The sequence below is a fragment of the Sander vitreus genome, chromosome 8, assembly GCF_031162955.1.
Source record: "Sander vitreus isolate 19-12246 chromosome 8, sanVit1, whole genome shotgun sequence".
Lineage (NCBI taxonomy): Eukaryota > Metazoa > Chordata > Actinopteri > Perciformes > Percidae > Sander > Sander vitreus.
In genome coordinates, this window is record NC_135862.1 from 23,682,281 (window position 1) to 23,705,889 (window position 23,609).

The window sequence follows — 23,609 nt, forward strand, 5'->3', positions numbered from 1 at the left end:
CAGAACATAAATTGGCACTCACACATGAAAGAGCATATCAACACAACATCAGAAAGACTTAGGAAAAAATGAGCAGCCCATTTTAAAGCTCCTACGACAGCTAGTAAAAAGTTAACATCTAATCTAAATTCAAAAATGGCCAGAGTTACAATGACAGTGGCTTGGCCTCAAATTCATCTGGCCTACAGTACTAAGGGACATTAAGACATGTCCAACAGAGTGGTATGTTGATAAATTACAACTCTTTTAAGAATAAGTGCTAAGGGGTGATCGGTTGTTGTCTGATGAATCTGTAAAGCAGTGAAAAACCATAACTTGAGGTAAATTCATAAAACATTGAACCGTTGGCTTGCTAAGTTCAAGTAAAAGCCTCTCAAAGGAGTGAGCAACACATAGGGTACCTTGGTGCACCAGTCTCAGTACAAAGCTTTCTGTCAGCTAATTTCCTCCCAATAAGCCTTTTTCCTTTGTCCTTTCTCCTCCTATATCTTCATTTGGTCTTCTTGAGAGATTCAGATTGCTTTGTTCCTCCTTATCAAGAAAGCCGACAGCGATTAAAAATGTAAAGACTGTAGAAATGCAGTATGTAAACGCACAGATTTCTCCGGAACTTACAAAAAACAGGCAGAATAGATCAAAAAGTCCAGAAACAAATCAGCCAAGAGGTAAAAACCGATTAACATTTTAAAAAAAGAAGAGAAAAAAATGACACAAAAGAAAAAAAACTCATTTTGAACTGTAAAGTGCAGGTATAAAAACTCTTTCTACATATCATCTCAAGCCTTGAGACAGGGTCAATGGTCTTTAGTGGAAAAGTGCAAGTTGAGAACAGCACGAGTAATTAAAAAAAGAAAGAAAATAATTTGATTCAGAACATTAACAGGGTAAGTCGGATGACTCAGCTTCTTCGTAAAAAAACAGCCACCCCTTCCAAGGGCACTGGGTAGTCCTGTAGGAACGTCCCCCCATCGAACACCTGAGCGTTCTGGCTGTCCTGCCACTGAAAGCCCCCATCAGGTAAATAAATATCCCTCTGCACTGCCCCTTTCTCCACCACCGGTGCCACCAGGACCTGGAAACACACATCACTTTGGTAAATTCAGATGACAGGGAGATTGTACACTTAATTAGTGAGACATCACGTTACATTCATGCACATAGCACTATCAGATGCCAAGTAGATGGGAACTCGATCCCTTCCCATCGGAACATCATTAAGTCACCTCGTCTCCAATTAGGAACTGATCATCAATGGTGAAAGTCATGGGGTCACTGGGACTGAGCCACCACATGGGCCGGTAGATGGGGTTTCCCGTCATCTGCCACTCCTCTGCATACTTCTCTATCAGTGGCACCACATCCCTCTGGTGCTTTGCTATGTAGGCCCGTGTTAGGTTCAGCACCTATGGATCACCAATGGAGAGAGGAGCATGGACATAATGAGGATAACAGTAACACCAATTGGGAATTTAATAATCTATTTGTAAAAATATTTTTATTTTTTTCATTGCTCCCTATATGTTAGGTGTGAGTGTGCATACATGTGCATATATTTTGTTTCTTATTTGAATGCTGCACATTGGATTGCTCCAACAGTGTTTCGTTGTATAAATACATGCAATAACAATAAAGATCTATCTCTCTTAGGTGCCTGGGTAGCTCACCTGGTAGAGTGTGCGCCCATATATAGAGGCTAACTCCTCTAACCCTGTCATTCCCCCTCTCTCTCCCCTTGCATGTCTTCAGCTGTCCTATTAAAAAATAAAGGCCTAAAATGCCCAAAAATGAATCTTAAAAAAAAAAATCTAGTTTCCATGTACCAGCTGATAAAAGTAAACTCATGAAGTAGTCTATATAGAGTCATTGTCTGAGCTGTATTTTCAAAAGAACCACTTTTGTATTTTATTACCGTATTATCCATATATATTTCAAGAAATCTAGTGCAACTGAGAAACTAAAACCAAAAAATTTTCCTTAACTAAATCATCTCAAATCAAATACTATTATATATACAGACAGAACTTAAGCTCAGCTCATGTGTTGACTTAGCGGTCCAACACTGTCCAAGTCTGTCTCCTGTCTCCCTCTGTCCAAACTACTTTAGCATTCCTGGAAGGGTCACATCCTCTACAGTGGCCAATGAAAAAAAAAAAAAAACTTGACCGCATCTAGAAAAAAAAAATCTTTTTATGAGTTGGAATTGAGAACATTCGTAGGAATGAGCTCAAAGTCACAGCCCGGGTTTGAATGGATCTTTCTCTAATTGAAAAGTCAGGCATTTGTGTGGGTTGAGGTTTTATTGCTATTTGATTCCAATGCGGTCACTGTTGTGACCTGTCTACGACACATTCTGGAAAATAAAGGTGTGCCACATTCAAACTATAGTAACACACCCATTAAAAAGACAATTCATCATGTTTAATGAAGCAGTTCAGTCCCCTCTAAAATTTCTTCCCTGTCTCACTTCATCTGAGTGTATAAGTTGAAGGACTGGCGAAAGACCAAAATGGAAACCATTGCTGCTGTCATATGTCTAGCTGTCCAAAAGGCCTATTTTTATCTTTGTCACGCAACACAAGTCACAACCAATATATTTTGCTGCAGTTGATCACTCCCACTCTGTCATACTTGTCAATTACTCATGGAAATCTTAATTGCACAATAAAGTATTTTTCCAAGACTTGTCCTCAAATTCATTATCATTCCTGCTGAAGTGGCTCTTGAGAGTGAGGGTGAGCCATAAATCTAGAGGAGTGATTGTAATTCAGAACAGATGGACTCGTAACCACAGGTGATGTCGGGAGGGGGCTAGGCAGTTGCTCCTACTGAGAGAAGAAGGGGCAGGGGAGGGGGGGAAATAGCTCTAACCCTCTTGCGAGGCATCACATGCTTTTCTGTTCTCAAACCTGAGTCTTTAAAAGTATCAATATCTGTCACCGGACTCTCTGAGATCGCAGGCTTTGTTTTCCTGCCGTGCACGGTGAACAGTGCATTCCTGATTTCCAGCGGAGAGGGACAGGGTTTTAGGTCTTAGTTTTGATAGACCAGGTCTCAGCAGCACTCATGCTCCCCTGCCAAACACATCGGTGGGAACTTTTCAGTGCTGACCCTCAAAACTGAGTCGAGGCTGCTGGGTCAATAAACTCTCCCTCTTTTGCCTCTTTGCATAAGCAAACTTAACCACTCTGCAAGAAAGAAGGATAATCTCCCACTTCCCTAATTGGCAGCATTCACACATCACTTCACTTAATCTCTCCACTCTATATCTTCACAAGTGAAAATCTTGTTACCAAGTCTGGACAAGAATGTGAACCTACTTTGTTGTTCCTATTATAATCATTTCTAATGTGGATGAGGCAGATGTAATGACAGCTTTTTAGCCTTGGGGCTGCAGGGTGGGCCAAAGTGTGTTCAAGAGGAAATAGATGCTGGGTTAGAGTGTGTTAGGGTGGCCACAAAAGAGGATCTGACTGCTTTGTAATGTGTTTTTGGTTGTAGTTTTTTTAAATCAAATTGTAGTTGTTTACCCGGTCCTCTCCGTAGACCCAGGGTGGTGTGTGGAAGCTGATAACAGGGAGAAAGGCTGTGATTTCCAGCCAACGGATGAACAACTCCTCATCTGTGACTAGGTCTCCAGACAGAGAGCCACCTGTAAAGAGAGGGAGAGAGAGAGAGAGATGGGTAGAGAAAATTAAGAACAATTAAATTGGCAGATTGTAAATATCCAGGAGGATATGGACATGTGAGTGGGGTGATTTGGGAAGTCCCATTCTGAAGCTTGGGACAAACCTAGCCACAAACCTGCAAAAGACTTGACAAACCACATGTAAAGATTGATTCTTACAACTTGTACAAATCTTTTAGTCTTCGCCCTCAGCAAAAAGCATAACCTTGAGACTAGTGAATACACAAGACAACAGACTTAACAACTGGTCAATAATGACTGGAGTTTTGGCAGTTGGACAACCCTAAAAAATCGTACTGAAAACGGCAACCAGCAGCTTGCACTGCTTATATGCAGATTTGCGCTGCATAAAAGGAGGAAAAGTGATGTTTGGATCAGAGATCCCGGATGGAGAAGCGTGGACAATGGGAACTGTATAGCCTAAAGAGAGAAGTGGTGAGTGAACTTTGCAAAACTTAGCTAAGTTCAGTTAAACTGTTTAGTTACAGAGTTGTCTCCCTCAGCCCAATGTCCTATTAGAGGAGAGAAAAATGACCCATAGGCTGTGGTATTACCTACTGCATCAGGAATGAGGAAGTTGTATCCCAGCAGAGTGTGGTGCAGCAGGGAGGGAATGATGCCCTTCAGGCCCATTGGGCTCCAGTCGGACTGCAATGGGGTCATCCTCACAAACAGAGGCTTATGGCTCGACCTGAGACACACATAGCATCACAATGAGCAGAAGGAATAATCTCAAAAAGTAAAAGATCCCTCTCTATAACCAGTGGCAGTTGTTATTGGGTAAAATGACTGTTGATGGAGCATACAAACAAGAGAAGATGCATGGTGTTACCGTGTCCCTGCTGTTATGATGGTGGAGTCTCCTATCCTTGTCGCCAGGTCGGCCATCAGGCTGATGTACTTGTCTCCAGCGAGATCCTGAGGTGGTCGCAGGGCTTGCTCCTCAAACAGATTCCCTTCGCCCCCCTCCAGCATGACATACTCCATCCCCAAATGGGCCTCCAGGGATCCCACCCTGTCCAGGAACCAGCTCACTGCTCCTGGGTTGGTGATGTTCAGCTTTACGCAGAACTTTCCTCGCCACTGACTCATCACAGGGATCTAAAGAACAGGAGTAGAGTTTATCTTGATAATTAATTATTAACTACAGTGGCCTTGCTGTTGCAATGACATGTTTTCTGCATTAGGCCATGTTCACACTGCTCTGCTTTTTTATCAAACTGCAACTACACTGTAAACCCAGATTTAGTTGTAATTCAACTTTTTAGTGGTCACTACTTGTTCTTTCATATTTTGTTAAAAACATATTTATTACTAAATTACATTAGTTGTTTGTAATAATCAGCTTAAGTATGCAGTGCACAGATCATATTAAGCAGAGATAACGAAGGATGTTAGGATGTTCCTGTATGGGAGGGGCGGGGTCATTTGAAGTGTTCTATGCTGAAGTGACGCAAAGGCTCATGGGAAAACAGTATATGTTCTGAACGGTTTCTGTCCTGGTTAAAGTGTGTTTTAATAATGTTCTGTTACTGTTTTGGGTGTGCATTTATGTTATCTGGGTTTTAGTTGTGTATGGTTGATTTAGTGCTCATGTTTATCTACATTTATTGTTGTACCATGACCGAGACCCAGCCGGCCAACTGCCCCAGACTGTTGGGGTCTGGGTAGTGACAAAGTGTTCAGAGATACGTACACAGGTTGGAAACTAGTGACTCTGTCTTCAGAATGAAACTTTCCATGCAGGACAACGCATTGGAGAACTACAATGTTAAATGTGTATTGTTTGTCTTTCTGTTATTTGGAACAAATGTATTGAATACATTGTTCTTAAAATTATACTGTCATAAAGGAAAATAAATATTTATTTTGTATTGATTAATAGCCTAATGTTTGTTTGTTTGGTTTTAAAGCTACAGTGCTTAGTTTCTGTCTTCCCCATGAGGCATTCTAAGTAATGACAATTAAACTGTCGTTGCGTCCACATGATACAAGCCTTCGGTGATCACCCCCCCTTCTCCACACAGTTGCTAGTAGCCAAGGAGGACACGGAGGATTAAAAAAACATGATGGAAAGGTAATTATCTTAACTCGATTTTCTGCACGCGAAAGTCGCCGGATGACACCAGTTTCTGAACATAACTGAGAAACACAGAGGGCCCTATTTTAACGATCTAAGCACACGGCGTGAAGCGCATGGCGCAGGTGCGTTTAGGGCATGTCCAAATCCCCTTTTGCTAGTTTGACGGTGGAAAAATCGGTCCGTGCGCCGGGCGCATGGTTCAAAAGGGTTGTACTTAGTGTAATTAATTAATCATTAATTCATAGGTGTGTTTTGGGCGTAACATGCAATAAACCAATCAGAAGGTCATCTCCCATTCCTTTTAAAAGCCAGGCGCGTTTGTACCTTGACGCATTGCTATTATGATTGCAGATTTTCACCATAATATTTTTTATTTGTAATCTTTTGCATGTTTGTGTGCTGCTGTGCTTCCCTGTGTGTGTGTAACAAGCATAGTGTGTGCGTGCTGTTTATAAGCTTAGGCACATTTTACTCATTTGCTGTTAAAATAACAATGAAATGCTGCGTTATTGATTTAGACCAGGTTTTTGATGGTCAATGGTGCGATCACTTCCCGCTGCCTCAAGATAACAATAGGCTAAGAATTCACCTGAACACACCTCCCTGTAAGACCAGCACGCCCATGTGCGCTAGTTAAACAACGTGGGCGCTGGATGGTCTTAAAATAGCAAAGACACTTGCGTCGGGCTTTGCGTCAGGCTTTGTGCCGCGCTGTGCCGGGTGCAAGATAGGGCCCAGAGAGAGTTCTGTGGAGCTGATAGTCTTAAATAGCTTTGTATCAACTCATTTGGCAATGGCTTTCATTACGGACGTTCATTAAAATAAAAAAATTATGCACTAAAGCTTTAACTTAACATGCTTATTTTAGACAACATGACTCCAGAAAGAAATCATTTATGTCTACTAATGATTTTTAGTAATGACTACTAATGCAAACTTGATTCGTCTACTGCATCAACTTCCAGCTCTGTGTTAATACAACTTGACCTGTTAAATTTCACCTTGTATAAAAAGTTAGACAGGTTTCTACGCAAATTTCTAGTAAAGTCAACTAATTTGGGTTAACAGTGTAGCGAACGGAGACAGGCTGCAAGGCAGATGGAAAGTGTTCACTTTGGAAAACATTCTGTTTTTTTTATAAAGAGTAGCGTGTTCTCATAATTTGAGGAAAGTTCAATGTTTTAGTGATGGAGTATGTTTTTTTTTGTGAATGGACCAATCACAATGTAAAGGAAGTGGAGTTCTTTACTTTGTAGGGGGGAAATTCTCTGAACAACCAGAATGAAATCAGAGAACCCTTGGGTAAAAGTAAACATGCAGAGGACTGTGAACACAGCTAAAAGCTTTCCAGGATGATGATGAGCTCCACTCAGGTCTCACCAGCTTTCCCTGAGGGGCTGAGGGGAGACTGAGCCAGTAGGCCTCAGTGCCGTCCATGAGGGAGGTGTGGAACTGCATCGTGTCCACGCCCAGGAAAGGTGACAGGGTGATGGAAATGTTAAGAAGCTTGACAAGTGGCAGGTCCCTGGTCAGTCTCTTGGACATCCCCCTTTTCCTGCTGTTGAGGTAGTCATGGTCCTGCAGAGGGACAGAGAGATACACTGTGATAACTATATTAACAGGGTTGGATGGGGGGGGGGGGTGTTTGGGGTAAGAGGAAAAAAAGAAAAAAGAAAAATGACGTGCGACATTATGATTATTTATAACATTTTTGTTGTTGTTGCTAGTGTTTTTGTTTTGCTTATTTTGTTCATTTTTGTTTTGTTTCCTTTTTAGGCTATATGCTATGCATATAGTATATTTATATAGCATATGCTGTGTATATAATTAGAATTAGAATTATTTCACAGGAAGGAGCTCATGCCTTTGAGAGGGAAATATTCTTCAGTAACTAATGATTAACTGTGCTGTATGTAATGTATTTTGTTTTTGGACTTGGTTTGCAAATGAATAAATGAAACGTCAAAAAACAAAAACAAAACAACTGTCCTGAAATGTCAACACTTTGCATTGGGAAGGAAGCCTAATACCAGCATCATTTAACAGTAATTGAATCAATAGCTGCCTATATTGCATCTAAATAATTCTAATACAATTTGATTTACTAATGTTAACGTTAACGTTAACGTAATCAAACGTTGATAAACTGGTATGTTAAACAGCTTTATATTAGGAACAGTGGCTTTATATTTGACACATTGATCTCTCCATGTGGACTTTGTAAACTAGCTGTGACAATATGACCTCTGCCAAAACCCTTTAATCTATTTTATAATCCTTTGGAATTTACATGGTAAAGACAAAGAGAGATTTCAGGTTACATAACTGTGAAACAAAACCTTCTAGGAATACAAAGACTGACCCCAGGAGGTGAACCAGCTGTGGGAAGAAAGGGTATATTAGCACTTATTATGTAAGCAATTTGTTTTGTTTTTTATAATTCATTTTATTCTGCTTATTCCCTGAATTTGATTTCCACAAAATCAACAAAATACAAAAAATGTACACAAAGAAGACCAAAACATAGGCAAGCATTTTGTCATTTTTATTATTAACACTAGTTTTGCGCACACTGCATTATTTAGCTTTTCGGGAATAACTTTTGAAACAAGGCAAACTTAATAATAACCCACATTTTCCAATGCCTGCAATTCCAAACTACTACCAATACTGGAAAAGAAAGGGTGTGGTGTGACTGATAATGTATGAATACTTGTAAAAACTGGAGTAAAAGAGAAGCCTAGTTTTTACAGAGGATCATTGTTGTCGGTCACACTTCTGTAGAGCCCTACACTTCATGGACAACTACAAGTTCCATAAGTTTCCATGCAGCACTGTACACTTAGCTGATTTTTTATGGCATTTATAGAGGGGAACTGGGCAAAATTGGTGTTTAATATCTTTGAAAACTTGTGGGTAAGGGAAACTCTTCACAAAATGGCATCCATTTCCATCCATTTCCAACTGACGTGTTATTCCTCCCATTTTCTCTTCTTAATCCTTTCATACCTTGTGAATTAGTAATGGGAGCATACTGTAAGCGTTGTGTATGTATATAATAAACCCGACCACTCTGATGGACAGATTGTGTAAAACTCCTCGGCCTCCTCTTCTGTTGCATGGTCCAGGTCAGATCGCAGCATCAAGCTGGTGTCAGGATCACCTGGTCAAGTTAATCTTGGCTCACATCCCTTCTAATCCCAACACACCCAATTCTTCGCTGTCCTACGGTTACCACACTCAGAGCAACCTGAGATCAGTAAGGGTCTCTGTTTGTACTCTCTCGGCTATATTTGTTTTGTAATGGAATATCACTGGGTATTGACTTAGATCCACTTGACAGTGGTCCTTGTGGTCTTGTTTCCAGGCAGTTCCCAACAACTTTCAAGGACTTTTCAAGTAACTGTATAAATGTGAACCAATGATAAACATCACCTCCCTTTTCTTTTTTTTCTTTTCTTTTTTTTTTTTACCAGTTTAGAATACCTGAAATGTATTAGTGAGCATGATATATCACATTTTCAAGTTTTAAGACATCATTTAAAAAGTGGCCTGCAGGGAAGTGTGGCCAGCACTGCATGAAGGCATGAAGCCCTAAACCATCTCTTTTTCTCGTTATGACATTTCTGTGAACCTGTCCTCCCTCCTTCGCTCCCCGCCTGTCTCCTGCGCTCTGGAGATCCACTTAAGAAAACTCTTTCATGTCTATCCTTGACCAGTTTTGAGCCTCTGACCGATGAACCCTCGCCTGCCTCACAGCCCAGATGGTTGAAGAGGAGGATTAGAAAAAGAAAAATATTTGATCTCAAAATATAGTGTGAAAGGATCAGTGAAAAGGAACCTTACTTTCTGAATGTATGCATTTCATACTGGAATTGGGCATAATCTAAAGAGGGAACATTGAACCAAGAGGATATCTTTTATCTACAATTGTTCCCACTTTGATTCTGTAAAGCGCATTAAAGACGCACAGTTTAACAGGAAGTAAAAGATGGGATGCTACGTTGGAGCTAAATCAATTTTTTTTCACGTGGTAGGATGGACATTACGCTTCGTGTTATTACCTACATGACTGCCATCTTCACTCAGCTTCAATCTAACATAACACTATGAATATTTGGCTCTGCCTCTGTGAGGTTTAACTCAACCAAGTGAGGTATTTTTCTGTGCCTCCAGAGCAGGTCTGCCTTTGAAAGATTCCCCAGTCTGCTAAAGATTTTGAAGCTGGTGTAGAGACCGAACTGTAGAGCACGTACCATATCGGAGAGGAGGGTGGTGGAATGTTCATTGAGGCTGATGACTCCCTCCCCCAGCTGGTGTCTTCTCAGACGATTAGTGAAGGTCCTCAGCTCCCTCTCCACCTTCGGCCCTGAATCCACATTGGCGAGCAGCTTCCAGAACGGCAGCCTATCGCACGCACGCACACACACGCATGCACGCACACACACACACACACACACACACACACACACACACACACACACACACACACACACACACACACACACACACATAGAGGCATCATACAGACCCTGCTGCTCTGAAGAACCTGGATGGACTTTAGTTTATGACTCCCTAAATACCCACAAAATTTCAGTTTGCCACAGATGCACCACTTTTCTACTTATTGGTATTTCACAGAATTCCCCTTCTGACAACCAAATCGCCACTAATCTTGATCTAAACTGAACTAACCACAGCGCGTTCATGTTGGGCAGCTCCCTGCTGTGCCGGAAGAGTTGTTGCACCGCTTCCTGGTGAGCAGCTTTCACGTTGTGGGCCACGCACACGGTGTACTGCAGAGGAAGACGCTCCATACTGGGCAGCGACTGCAGGCAGAACTGCTGTCTGCTGTCCACCCCCAGCTGCAGGGGAGTATCAGGAGATACAAGCACCGCGACACCTGCATGGTGGGAATCAGACGGGAGAGGGCATTACATTACAATTGTTGCTTCACAGACTCAGAGATACAGATTATATAATATCTCACTTGAAATAGATATAAGGTGGGCCATGATGTAAAGCAATAAAAAGCACTGTATGAGACGGTCCTTTGCAGATTCCTCTTATATGACATAGTGATACTGAAACCAGGATGACGGATGGAGTGTTGTGGGAGGTAGAGTGTGGACTGTGTTAGTTGATATTGCTTCCCCTCAGATGTGAGAAAAACACTCCCTAGAATGAGATATAGCAGTATGCGGTTAGGTGAGTTTACCCTGGGACTGCTGGCAACTTCTAAGTAGGTTACACTGCACGTCAATGAGAGAAGTCTGGGATATATATCCAAAGTCACATTGAAGATGAAAACATTTTTTTCTTCAGGGTTCTACTCCAGAGCACGTCTCTTATCAATCTCAGTGACAAAACCAGCATGGAAGAAGAGCTCAGGAGAACACCTGCGATTAAATTAGTCAACTTAAGCCTTCTGAAAATCTCGTTTTTCTCTCCCACTGTACGTATATGCAGCCTTTCAGATGCCGTGTTAAATGATAAGATTAGGTGAAGCAGATAATTGTGTCCGCAGATGTAGCTGCCCTGTAAGGAATGCCTTGTCCCTCTCAGGTTACCCATACCCCCCATCCTCAACACTTCTCACCCGTCCTGCTTCCTACCTTCTCCCTCCCAGCTCTACCTTCCTCTCCGCACTACGGACTACTATGGGTCTGTCTCATCTCAGGTCCGCAGAACCCAGCCAGTATCAATCAGAGCTTTCAACCCAGGTTCTGACAACCCCCCCCCCCTCGCTCCAGTTTTTACACAATCTCCTCAAAGTAGCCAAACTGGGATTTGGGAGTTGATCAATGACCAGATTAGGGTGCAAGACCTGTTTCCAAAGCAGGCAGTCTGAGAACTGGGGCTGAGAGCTTGGCTCACTTCAGTCACCCTCTCTAGTTTCAATGGTCTTACTGTTCTCTGGCAGGCAGGGACCAGGATATTCACGTACCGGTCCATAATCAGATTAATAGTTTCAGAGTTTCAGTATTCAAGTACTGCATAAAGCCCAGCGAAGAGCCTTCAACCACAGGGTAATTTTCACGTGTTTGCAACGGATAATGTCAAAGAGATACTAGTAACTCCTCAGCTGCCCCTCACAAGGTATTAGGTCACCTCCCAACTGCTTGTTATAGATTCATAATGGCAGATAAATGTAGATTTTTGCTACAAAGACCATTATATATTCAAACCACAACTGATAAATCGCTGAAATTAATTTTTAATAAAGAATAGAAGAAAAGAAAAATAAAGTGACATGAAGCCACGCATGTCAATAATGTACATATATAGTGGCGTAGAAAGTGGGGCAGCGGTGAAAATGTTATAGCTTTATGGAAGGATGGAAGTGGAATGCAGGCAGTGGAAATAGAGGCGACCAGAGTACACCAGACACCGAGCAGCCTTGTAGAATGATGTGCAGATACAGCAGGCTGCAAACAGTGTGTTATACCAAAGTGCACACAGGGTGGAAAGTGAAGTTTAAGTTTGCAAGCATGACTTCTTAAGTCATATTTAAGTTGTATGGAAAATGACATTGCGGGGACTCAAGGAAATGGGGAAATCTGGTCCAAAATAGCTGTACCTTTTATTCCATCTTTGACTAAACATGCAGATTTGAATGTTAAATTAACCTAAATCCAGTTTGATGTATTTATACAGTTCTACTTAAAGCACTTTGCATGTACGCATGTATGCATTTTCAGAACGGGAGAGGAACTCCTGATTAAAAAAAAAAAAAAAATGTACTTCTATTATCTTGTTATATAAGCTGTACAGAATACATACATGTTATTTAAAGAAAGTGAAGCAGGTTTGAGGCCTTGAGTTACAGCCAAGGTAGGGTGCACAGGAGTTAAAGGGGAAGCAAAGTTGGGGACGCCCTATTTTTAGAACAATTCCTTAAACACTCCAAGCTTCCCCCGAAATATTTTCCACTAGCTCTTAAAAGCAAAATTATATGCCTGAGCGACCATATCCGCTCACCTTCAAAGCAGCAGATAGGCAAAGGTAAAAATGAATGAAGTTTATTGGGCAGATTTGAATCATTTGACACACACATTTGTCAAATGATTTTTTACAGCTGTTGAGCGAACACACAAATCAAGCAACCTTGGATCGCCTCTTCACACACATTTGTGCATTCTCACACACACATTCACACTCACTTTCTTTAATGGGAAACTGTAGACTTCCAAGAAAAGCAGAGCAGGACTTATAGGACCATAAAGGTTCTGCACTTCCTCTCGCTCAGTCTGAGCTGAATGTTTGGAGGTGGCAGTGGAGGTGACCCCATGCACCTTCTGATGGGTCAGGAAGGTTTTAATGTGGCGTTGAGGCCCTCGGAGAGTGGCTGGTCTGGGTGGAAAATGCTGCCGCCTGACTCCCTGCTGCTGTGGACCAGATGGGCTACACTCTTTTACCTGTCATATTTATACTGTTATTTATGACACCTGCACACACGTACAGACCTGACTGGGGTTATAAAAGGTGCATTCAAACCCTAGCTATGTGTGTGCGTGCAAGTGTGTGTGTGTGTGTGTGTGTGTGTGTGTGTGTGTGTGTGTGTGTGTGTGTGTGTGCGTGTGTGTGTTTATGTGTAAGTGTGTGTGTGTGTGTGTGTGTGTGTGTGTGTGTGTGTGTTCAGGCATGCATTTCCTTAACAATGGAAACTTAGTTTCTGTGCCCAACCTCAAGAAATTGATGGCTACAAAACTGGGATCTTGCCATGGTAGTACATTTCCAATTCCACTTATTAAAAAAATGATGAAACACTAAAGAGACTTTCTCTGCTCCATTCCTATAATCAATCAGCGTCATTGTTTCAAGTGTGAGACGCTGTGTTCTGTACAAATATCACAAATGTAAAAATAGATCAGACAAGAAGACCCCACACTCAAATGCTTTGATGTAATATAAAAGTTTTTTTGTCATGATTGTGATTTTGTTCTGTTTCCTGTTTTATTTTGAAGTCCGTCTTGTCTCCCTTGTCTTGTCTAGGTTACTTCCTGTCTTTAGTTTTCCCTCCCTTGTGATTGCCCTAATGTGTTTCACCTGTTTGCCCAGCCTAGTGTCACCTGTCCCTTGTTAGTCCTCGTTACCTGGTTTATTTAGTCTCTGTGTTGCCGTTGTCTGGTGTTGGCTCATGTTATTCTGTTGCTGTGGTTTCTGTTGGATGTCGCTGTGCTGTTGTGGAGTCTGGTTTTGTGTACTGTGCTGATCTTTCCTGTTGTGGGTTCTGTTTTTTTTTCTGTTTGTTCCTGCCTGGCTACCTTCCTGAGGACTTTGTGTAAGACTCTTTTTGTTAATAAATTACCTCTTAACTGCATTTGGGTCAAAGCCTTTCCTGACACTTGTTCTCTTCCCTAATAGTCTCAGTTAAAGTTTCATTTAATAATTTAGTTTTTTCAATGTTTTCAGACAACTTTATTATTAGATTTTGGTTGATTTTTTATATAAAGAAATTTTGTCAGATCATTTGTGAAATGTAGATCAGTATTAAAGATAAGAAACGGAGCTGTGAACGAGCTGATGCGTAGTGACATTACATCGGTGGACAGGCGCTGTCGTATCAACGCTCCGTTTAAGAGTCTCTCTCTCTGTCTCTTGCTTGTTGTCCTTGATGGAATGTATTAGTTAGGAGTTTTACTGTGGAAAATCTCATGAGATGTTTTTCATATATACAGTAGCCCTCTCATACAGGAGATGACAGCTTGCTTTTAACAAAGCTTCAGTTGGCTAAGTGAGTGATTGTTAAAGTGTTTCCTATTTTACTTGTCTGGGAGAGTCATGGTTTCAGGGCAGCTGCCCATGGACCTCCTGGTGACCTATTGAGTAACACAGGGGCAGCTTTGTTTCAACATGCAAGTGGAATTGTTTGGGCACTTATTTCTGTATATGTGACTCAGTGATTTTGGGGTGGCATAAAGACAAACAAAAGGTTAAGGAAATACTCAACCAGGAGCTATTCAGAGAAACCTGTTGATTGAGAGCTCTTCAACAGGGGGTCTGGGAACCTTTAGGGGGTCCTCAGAGTTACTGCAGGGGGGGTCCGAAGTTATTGAGTTTTTTTTTTTCTAAAGATAATATGCATGGAAATACTCACAAACATGAGTCCAACATATTAGAGATACATCTGCCTATTTGTGATTTGTTTTTAAATGCACTCATTGATGACACGCTTACTGGCCTGTAGGTAAGGTAGCCATCCACAGATGCATTAAGCCTAAGGATTCACTGTGCTACATGTATATTTAACAAAAATTATGTATAAATGTCTTATTTTAATAACTTACTATTGTATGCACCATTAAAAAGGTATGTATGAAGGCTTTAAGCCACCCTACACATTAGTCTAGGCCCAGTTTAATACGCAACTAAATTTTATACAATATGTAGTGTGTTCCCTGCTCAGTCTCTCTCAGCTGAGGGGGTCCTTGGCCTAAAAAACCTTGAAGACATCAAGCTTCCACTCCAACTGTTATTTGGTAATAAACCTTTAAGTTTTCGTAAGTGTTGGTATTCAGGCTACCATGCCTTTACTTTGTGCATTTAAAAGGTCTAGAAGTGAAAATGTAGGGTCTTTTGACGAAATGTCCACTTACTAACTTACCTTTTTTAAATCTTTCCAGTGACAAATCCTTTTGTCTGTGGTTATTTTCTTCACTATTGCTCACCATTAAGCACCATAATGGAAATGCAGTTTTACTTATTGCTTTCATCCTTGTCATTTTAAGGTTCTGTATGAAATAAAGCTGAGTATCATTATCTGAAAGGGGGGGGGACAATCTGTGACTGTTACATAACTTTTATCCCTATCAGTGTGTTGTGCTTGGCCGGTTCCCTACAAGAGACCTAACAACAATTTAATGCAGGAGCATTAAAGTTTAATTTCTTTGAATCCCACATGGAAAGATTGAGTCAGAGATAGAAATGCAGCAAAAGGGGTGGGAGATGGTGAGGCGAAGGGGAGAGAAAAAAAGATGCTTAAGCGAACAATGGAGAGATCGGAGACAAAGAGAGCGAGGTGATGCGTATCCACATATACGTGGGTGTGGTCTCGCTTTGCCAGACCATCCACATGCTGTGGAGCAGAGGAGGGTCTGGCTAGTCTGCATAGCATTCTGGGATGCGATATACGAATCCCACTCCAAGACCCGCCCTTCAATAGCACTTATTGGCTATGCTTACGCAAGGTAACGTAACCCCATTTGTACAGGTCCTATCCCCTGACCAATTGGCTATCTTAACCTTAACCCCTCAAGGTCAAATGCTTAACCCCAACCAATCAAGCTGCTTCGTAGGGTGGGTCTTGCTGTGGCCATAGTGGGCTTTGTTAATTTTTTTTCCAGGCTGGGAGAGAAACGTGCTCTGGTTTAATGGCATTTCTTTAAACCAATCACAATTGTTATGGGCGGCACTAAGCTCAGCACGGAGCCGCTGCAAAAATACTTGTGCGAGAGAGAACTCAGATTGGACGGATAGTCTAGCCAGCTGTCTCAATTTACGCTGCAGAGATCTGAGGAACAGTTAACATCGTCCTTATTAATCCACCAAATTTAAAATTCCAACACAAAGAAAGCGGTATTCCCTTCCGCACCGGAGCAATCCCCAGAAGTGGAACGTCAAGAATATAGACGCGTGTGTGGTCTGATATCTTAAGGAGATGCTGTCAAGTCTTATAAGTCGGCTGGAAAAAAAACATAAGAGATATTAAATAAATTATTTTTTATTAGATCCAGAGCTAGGTGATGTCAAAGTTAGTTATTACACTCACTTATTACAACAGCCGCCTGTGAAAACAAAGGATCTCTCCAGAAACGTTGACTAGAGCCAAGTTAGCTGTCTGATGTAAACATACTGTATCTGCATGTGAATGAGGCCCTCTGAGCATGGAAATGCTCATTAAAAGAACAAGACATTTTTGACTCATGTTTTGACTATATACTTTTTTTTTAACCTTCAAATATGAAACGTATGAGGGTTAAAAAAAAACAAATGCTGCTCATTGTGTGCTAATGTCTCAAACAGGATGATACCTAATCTAAAATCAGCATTCAAATTAATGCAATTATTTGTGTGTGGAAAAATTACTTGGACACACAAATTACCAATTATTTGGTAACGAATGTTATATCGCTCATTTCAAAAACACAACTATTTACTTATTTCTAATCCCTGAATTGAGAAAAAGATCATGTGTCTTCAGATATATACAGTTATAAAATAGCCAGAACTAAAGCTTACATTGACACTGTGTATGTCTATGTATTTTTTATTTATTTTTTTTATTCTTTTTACCAACAACGTAGTGAATTTAAATGAACAAATAGCTGCAATTTAATGAAGTGGATCAGAACTAAAATATTGAGAAAATGTTGATCCCTATGTAAATTAAATTATTTGAATATCTACAATTCATATAGGACAATTTCATTTCAAATACTGACCCTCAATGAACACCGCAGAGCCACAACAGAGTCCCTGTCAACTACTGTAATGGTTAATCAGTGTTGTATCAAGCCAACAGTCAGCCCCTGATTACTGTCATGTGATTTGACCACATGCACACATTATTTTCCAGCAAAAAGCCCGTAAAGCGTTGGGACAACTTCTCCATGAGAGTCCCCTGTTGTGTTTTTCATGCAGGATGTAGCTTCAGTGATATCTAATCTGTCCTTACTAGCCCAGTTGTTTTTTTGTATGGATAAAGACAGGTGGGGCTATGACAAGTTCCTCCAGTTGGCAACACTCTCAAATGTCACTCTATGGCACAGCTGCATATATTTTCTCTCCTGTCTCTCTGCTTTACTTTTCTAACTCTTCTTTACTTTGCTACCCTTTGCTCTCTCTTCTTGGTTCTATTTAATATCAACTATTACAGTACACAGTTATTCTGTTGCTCTGTTGTTCTGTTTCAGTCCGTCTGTCTTGCTCTTTAACCGTCCCCAGGAGTCCTCTTAGCTTAGTAACGTCAGTCACAGCTCCATATTGCCTACCACGTTGATAATGTGCTCCTATGACTAACTAGAGTCAGCTCCCATACATACACAACAGTCAGTGGGCTTACAGAGCTGTGAAGCCTAATATCGCACCAAAACTGCAGTATGTTTGTTTTCCAGAGAGCAATTCAGCAACAAAGGCGGCATCATAGCTCCGATGGAGGCTTTATGCAGAAGCGCAAATTTGTTAGTCCGTTAATTATCAATAGAATTCACCCAAATGATCAAACATGGGGTGACTCTTTTACTTTTCTATTATCAATGGAGTGGTGCCTTTCATGAATCTTTTTTGAGCAAAACAAATATACCACAGTTCTATTTTAACCCGACTGACACTGACGAAGCACACCTGCGACTAATTTAGAAATGGGGGGGGAGAATCATAATAATGAATGACAATTGGGTTAGTATCAAACATGGTCAATCCAGCTCCTCTCATCTGGTTAAAAGCAGTGCAGAGAGTTGGTGTTCAAAGCAACTTTTCCTGAGAGGAGATATTACTGACTGAGAGATGAAGGTCTCGCATACAAATATAGAGTGACAATTTTAAGGGGCTTGTTCACTTTGGTAGACATATTGAAAGCCCAGTCATGGCGTTTTCTCTACAATTTTACTTGGAAACGCAATTAACCAAAAATATGGTTAGAAATTACATTCAGTCTATATAAAAAAATAAATAAAATAAAAATTAGTTTTGCACCTGTTTACTGGTTCCACTTAATATTTATTCATCATTCTCTTTCAGAGCTGTTCATATTGTAATATAATACTTATATAATAACATAATACTTATTTATTCCAGCATTCTTTGCACTATGCTCCATAATTAAAATAAGTTATCAAAATAATTTTACTCCTGCACACTTTGCACTCTTCATTGCACTACTGCCTCACCCTGTCTATTTTGTTTCTGTTAATAGTGTGTATATATTTGTTTTTGTTTGTTTTGTATGAGTAAGCACATTATGAGCAATGTATAATCCAAAGCAAAATTCCTTGTATGTGTCCTCATACCTGGCAAATAAAGCTGAGTCTGATGTTGTCTTTATTTTACGTGCTGTAAGTGATTTTTGTTTAGTTCTGCATTCAATTAGATTTGGTTGGTTTACATGCAAAAATAATAACATTTCGCTGCCAAAACTAGGAACAAAGCAATAATCTGATTAAGCCTTCACACGGTTGCATAAACCCACAGTTTGCCATAATGATCCTGTTTACTATCCACACATAACAGTGGATTGTTTTTCTCCATAAAAGCTGCTGTAATTTTTTCCTGTCCCACAACAATAACACAGTTATGACTTTACCACATCATGCTGTTGGTCACAGCCACAGTCATCTATTGCATTTTAAAATGAGATGCTTCACGTGCTAGTTTTGTCAGAGCTGTTGGAAAAAGGAGACTGGCAAATGCAGCTCTTGCTGTCTGATATTCTGATGTTTTTGGATTAAGGTAAGGAGAAATAATGGTGGTCCAACCAGTCTGATGTGGACAAGAGCACAGATGCGTGTGGTTATTTTGCAGGAGCCTGGAGCTGCTTAAAAATACAGGATTTCATCAATGATTTATTCAAGGTAACACATATATCAAAACTTGTTGCCTGAGTATAAAGGGTGGTTACACCTTTTTGCAGTATGCAGTGGTCTAAGGAGGTGCACAGAAGCAACGAGTGCAGTGAAAACCCCTCACTGCAGTCCAAGAAAATAGCACTTTTCTACCTGCAACATTGGCCCCTACAAGTCTGATGGTTAAACCCTTTGTTAGTGGTGATGAAATATATTTGCCAAATCTGAAGCATGACAGCCTACATTGTTAGGTCTCTTTAATTTTTAACTCATGAACTGCATGCATGAGGGAAGAAAGACAGTCCAACAAAGTCATTAAAACCATTCCCACTGTTCCTAGGAATAGGAAAGCATCCAAGTACCAATTGCAATACGTCCAGTTGTGAAAAACGACTCTCTCTGAGGCACATTATGTAAATCGAAGAGCCAAACAAAAACATCCTTGAACTTTAAAGTAAGATATCATGTTAAATATACCTTTAATGCTCCAATAAGCATCACTGTCATTGCTGAGCATCAGTTTGCTATGTTTGGGGCTATGTTAAGTGTGTGTCTGTGAGTGGTTACTTGGCAACATCAAACATTTGTTCTCATTGGGATCTCATCTCATCTGTGTGTGTTTTTTTTCTCTCTGTGCAAAGCTAAACGGACAAACAAAAGGTTACAGGGTCCTGACAATAACTGCTGTCCTCTCACAAAGTGGAAAAGGTTTGAAGTCATATCACTCTTTATGCCTGCCGCTGGTTTACATAACATCCCAAAGTGTGTATGGGTGTATGTGCATGTGTGCATTTGTTTCAGTCAGTATCTAAATGAATTTGTGTGAGGCTGCTGCTAACAATCAGTGAAGTCATAATAGATGACTGTTTGTGTCACCTCATTGACTGATGTCACACCTTTCGCCCTGATCTAGACGCTGGTTGGTAAATTTGTAGTTACTCAATGCACACATGCACGCACAAACACATGAATGCATGCACGCACGAACGCACGCATGCACGCACACATGCATGCATGCACGCATGCGTACACTCACGCACGTATACACCCACGCACATGCATACATACATACATACATACATACAGCACATACATACAAGCACACATGCACAGGATTCCCTAACACTGACAGTCAATAAAACAGTATTAGGAATAGTGGGGGGGAGTACATGTTGCAGTGTGCATGTGATGAAAATGGGATTTTGAAATGTCTGGTTGTAAAAATATATTTATGTGAAATCTTTCAAAAATAAAGATTGGTTCGCAGCTCAGTAAGCAAACTCCACACAACTTACATAATACAATACACACTACCACATAAAAACACACACACACACACACACACACACACACACACACACACACACACACACACACACACACGTTCCTCATCAGTCACATTAACCATTCACATCTGCCAGTGGTCCATGCCTCCCCCCTATGCCCCAGGATAAAATCTAACACCCCCAAAATAACCTGGTGAGTTATAAGAGTCAGCAAGGCCCTCATCCAACCTTCCCTTTTAATAGAAACAAAAGGCAATTACCCTGGTATCCCTAAGAGTTAATTTAAGATGCTAAAGGTGGTTTACTTCCCTTTGTAGTCTAATCTCTAAATTAATAAACTGAGATGCCACAGACAGTATTGTGTTACATGCTATTAGTGGGATGGACCTCCTATCCAGTCAGTTGTGTGTGTTCTTTTGGGGATGCTGGGTTTGGAGGCGGTCAAAGCATTTTTCTCAGCTCAAGCACAAACAAACACGTGCATGAGGGGGGTGGTAAGAAAACACAACATCCACAGGGCTTCCCTCACGCCCTGGGATTCACGCCACACATCGTATACACGCTGATGTGGGGTCAGATTTCCCAATCCCTTGTGCTAACCCTGCACCAATGTCAAGTGTGAAAAAAAAAAAAACAGCTGACAATGTTTCACATGAAAGAATGGAAAATGTCTCTCTTATTGTAACAGACCAAGGTGTGAAGAAGAACTATGACTCCAGTTTTGCTAATGAGAGCTCAAGTCCCCACGCACAGTAAATCTCAGTTGATGCAACAGATTCATTGCAACAATGACCTCTCACCTGATGAGCCCAGGAAGTAGTGTTCCAGGGCAGAGCCAAAGCCAGAGGGATTGTCCTTAAGATCACTCACAATGTAGGGCTGCATGGTGGCGTTCTGATCATTTATCGGCCATGTCTGACCCCGGACACTGGCGCCGCCGTACCAGGACACGTTGGTCATGGAAAAGCAGTCCTGAAAGGATGCACATGTGCACAAAAACAGTGTGAGACCGAAAGACACATAAGAAAAGGAAAGAGGTAGGGAAAGGTTTACATTACAATGAAGACAAAGCGAAGACAGCAGTAAAACATATGAAACTGATATTGACTTTAAAAAAAAGGAAATACATACAAAATTGAGAGGGAGAGTTGAGAGTTAAAAGATACGAGATGGTAGAAGAATTGTTTATAAGATAACTTAAATGTTTTAAGCAGACTTAAAAGTAAATAATGAATGTACATTTAATTTATGAGTGGACATAAGGTGAATTTGACTGTAATTTAAATGTTTCCAATGCTATCACATTATGTATCTGATGTGTTAGAGTGTGGATGGATCTAATATTTGACAGTCAGTGCAAGTTATTGTTACTTCACTGCAGAAATGCAGGGCACAGGGCGGTATGAGATGGCTGGCACATGACACTGTCTTGAAGAAAGAAAGCTTGTCCTTCCTCAAAGCGTCTTTACGCGCGGGGGGCAAATGCGCAAACTGGCTGCCCATTTAGGCCTATTTCATATCAGCCAATCCGGGCTCTGCTAAGGAGTCTGAAAACAGGTGCCAAGTAATCACCTGAGAGGCGCTGGGAAGGATTTTGGAAATTTCCAAAAATAAAGGCGAGTTAATAATTTTCTGTGAGCTGTCGCGCCACATGACAGGGAGTTATGGCAAGGAATGTTCCAGTGGGGACAGTTTAACCTCCCCAAACATCCCAATGGTTAAAAGCCTTTGATAATTAAGCTGGGGGGAAAGTACAGTAAGTACTGTGCATGTCAAAAAAAACGTAACAACTGTGACAAGGCAGATTGAACATGAATGCAGTCTAATCAGTGCAGTCATATTGAGGGCTGCAGAGAGGGAAAGGTTGAGGGAATCATGCAAACTGATGTTTTGGTCTACAACATCACGTCAGCTCAGAGTCACTCAAGTGCCATGATTGTTTCAGATTATTTAATAATATATCATAGTTTTAGAAATTTAATTCAACAAATCCAACAAAATGAAATTAAAACTACAATAAAAATAAACATAAATTGCAGTATTTTTGAATCATGTTGAATCATTTGAGCCAAGTAATTTATGGGATTGGATTATATACACCAAAGTTCACTGCAAATATGCCTGTTTTTGAGCCATTTATTTAACTTTTAATGCAGTCTCTTGTGATTTCACAATTTTACATAAACAGGTGGTGGTTAAAAATCAAATGTAGGTAGACCACTAATATAAAACACTTGAAAGTGTATTTGTATGAGAAAAAAACGCTTTAGGCCTATATTGTGTTTTTAGATTTTAAAAGTGAACAGGGGATTCTTCAAATATATGTTTTACATTGTGCACCAATATCACAACAGCCATGCACGATCACATGCCAATTAACACAGAGTAAACTAATTGAGGCATGAAAGTTCCAAGTACAACACTGCTTTTTGCGCATCACATTGTGCGTAAAATGCCATTTTGATAAGACTGACTGTGTTTAGTGCGACTGGCTCTTGAATGCACATTGAGAGAAACCCTACCTTCAGCTCAACATGACAGTGCACCGGCGCCCAAGTCATACTGTAGCACTCCGTCTCCGTCTCCTCATTCACCTCCAGCGAGATCTTCACTTCGGCCACCGAGTCCCATGTATAGCAGAACTCAGTTTTATTCAGCCAGCACAGGTTCCTCACGAATGGAACCTCGATGTCGGGGTTTCCTACGTTCCCCACATCTATCTCCACATATGTATTGTCCTCCGCCAGGGTCTGTATGACCAGCGAGTGGGTTCTTCTCTCCCAGATCAGTCCGCTAAAAGTCCCCCTGAGGATCCAGTTTTTGTTGGGCTGGTCTACCACTTGCCAATATATGATCCCGATGGTCATAACAAAGAAGACGGCCACCCCGAGACAGGCTATAGCTCCTTTCCAGGTCTCGTTCATCTCCTTCAGTCCCGTGTCCCATGTTACCTCTGGGATGGGGCTAGGGTTCCTATTTCGAGCGTGGGGCAT

General features: G+C 40.9%; 1 protein-coding gene across 1 annotated transcript; it reads right to left on the reverse strand.

Annotated features, from left to right (window-relative positions):
* Window positions 1-898: 898 nt before the first annotated feature.
* LOC144521571 (SITS-binding protein) lies at window positions 899-23,609 on the reverse strand. Its single transcript, XM_078256128.1, has 10 exons — window positions 23,139-23,609; window positions 21,417-21,588; window positions 10,464-10,671; window positions 10,025-10,175; window positions 7,149-7,346; window positions 4,518-4,786; window positions 4,240-4,376; window positions 3,528-3,649; window positions 1,224-1,403; window positions 899-1,072 (listed from the first exon to the last, which is right to left on the reverse strand). Exons 1-10 carry the CDS (start codon window positions 23,607-23,609, stop codon window positions 899-901), a joined length of 2,082 nt encoding a protein of 693 aa, XP_078112254.1.

What these genes read in the sequence shown, in the direction of transcription:
- LOC144521571 (XM_078256128.1), bottom strand. Translation starts at nt 23,609, where the DNA reads ATGCCCCACGCTCGAAATAGGAACCCTAGCCCCATCCCAGAGGTAACA. An exon ending in ACTGTCATGTTGAGCTGAAG is followed by an intron (nt 21,589 to 23,138) that starts GTAGGGTTTCTC and finishes GCATCCTTTCAG; the next exon opens with GACTGCTTTTCCATGACCAA. An exon ending in GGGTCTACGGAGAGGACCGG is followed by an intron (nt 1,404 to 3,527) that starts GTAAACAACTAC and finishes GGTGATCCATAG; the next exon opens with GTGCTGAACCTAACACGGGC.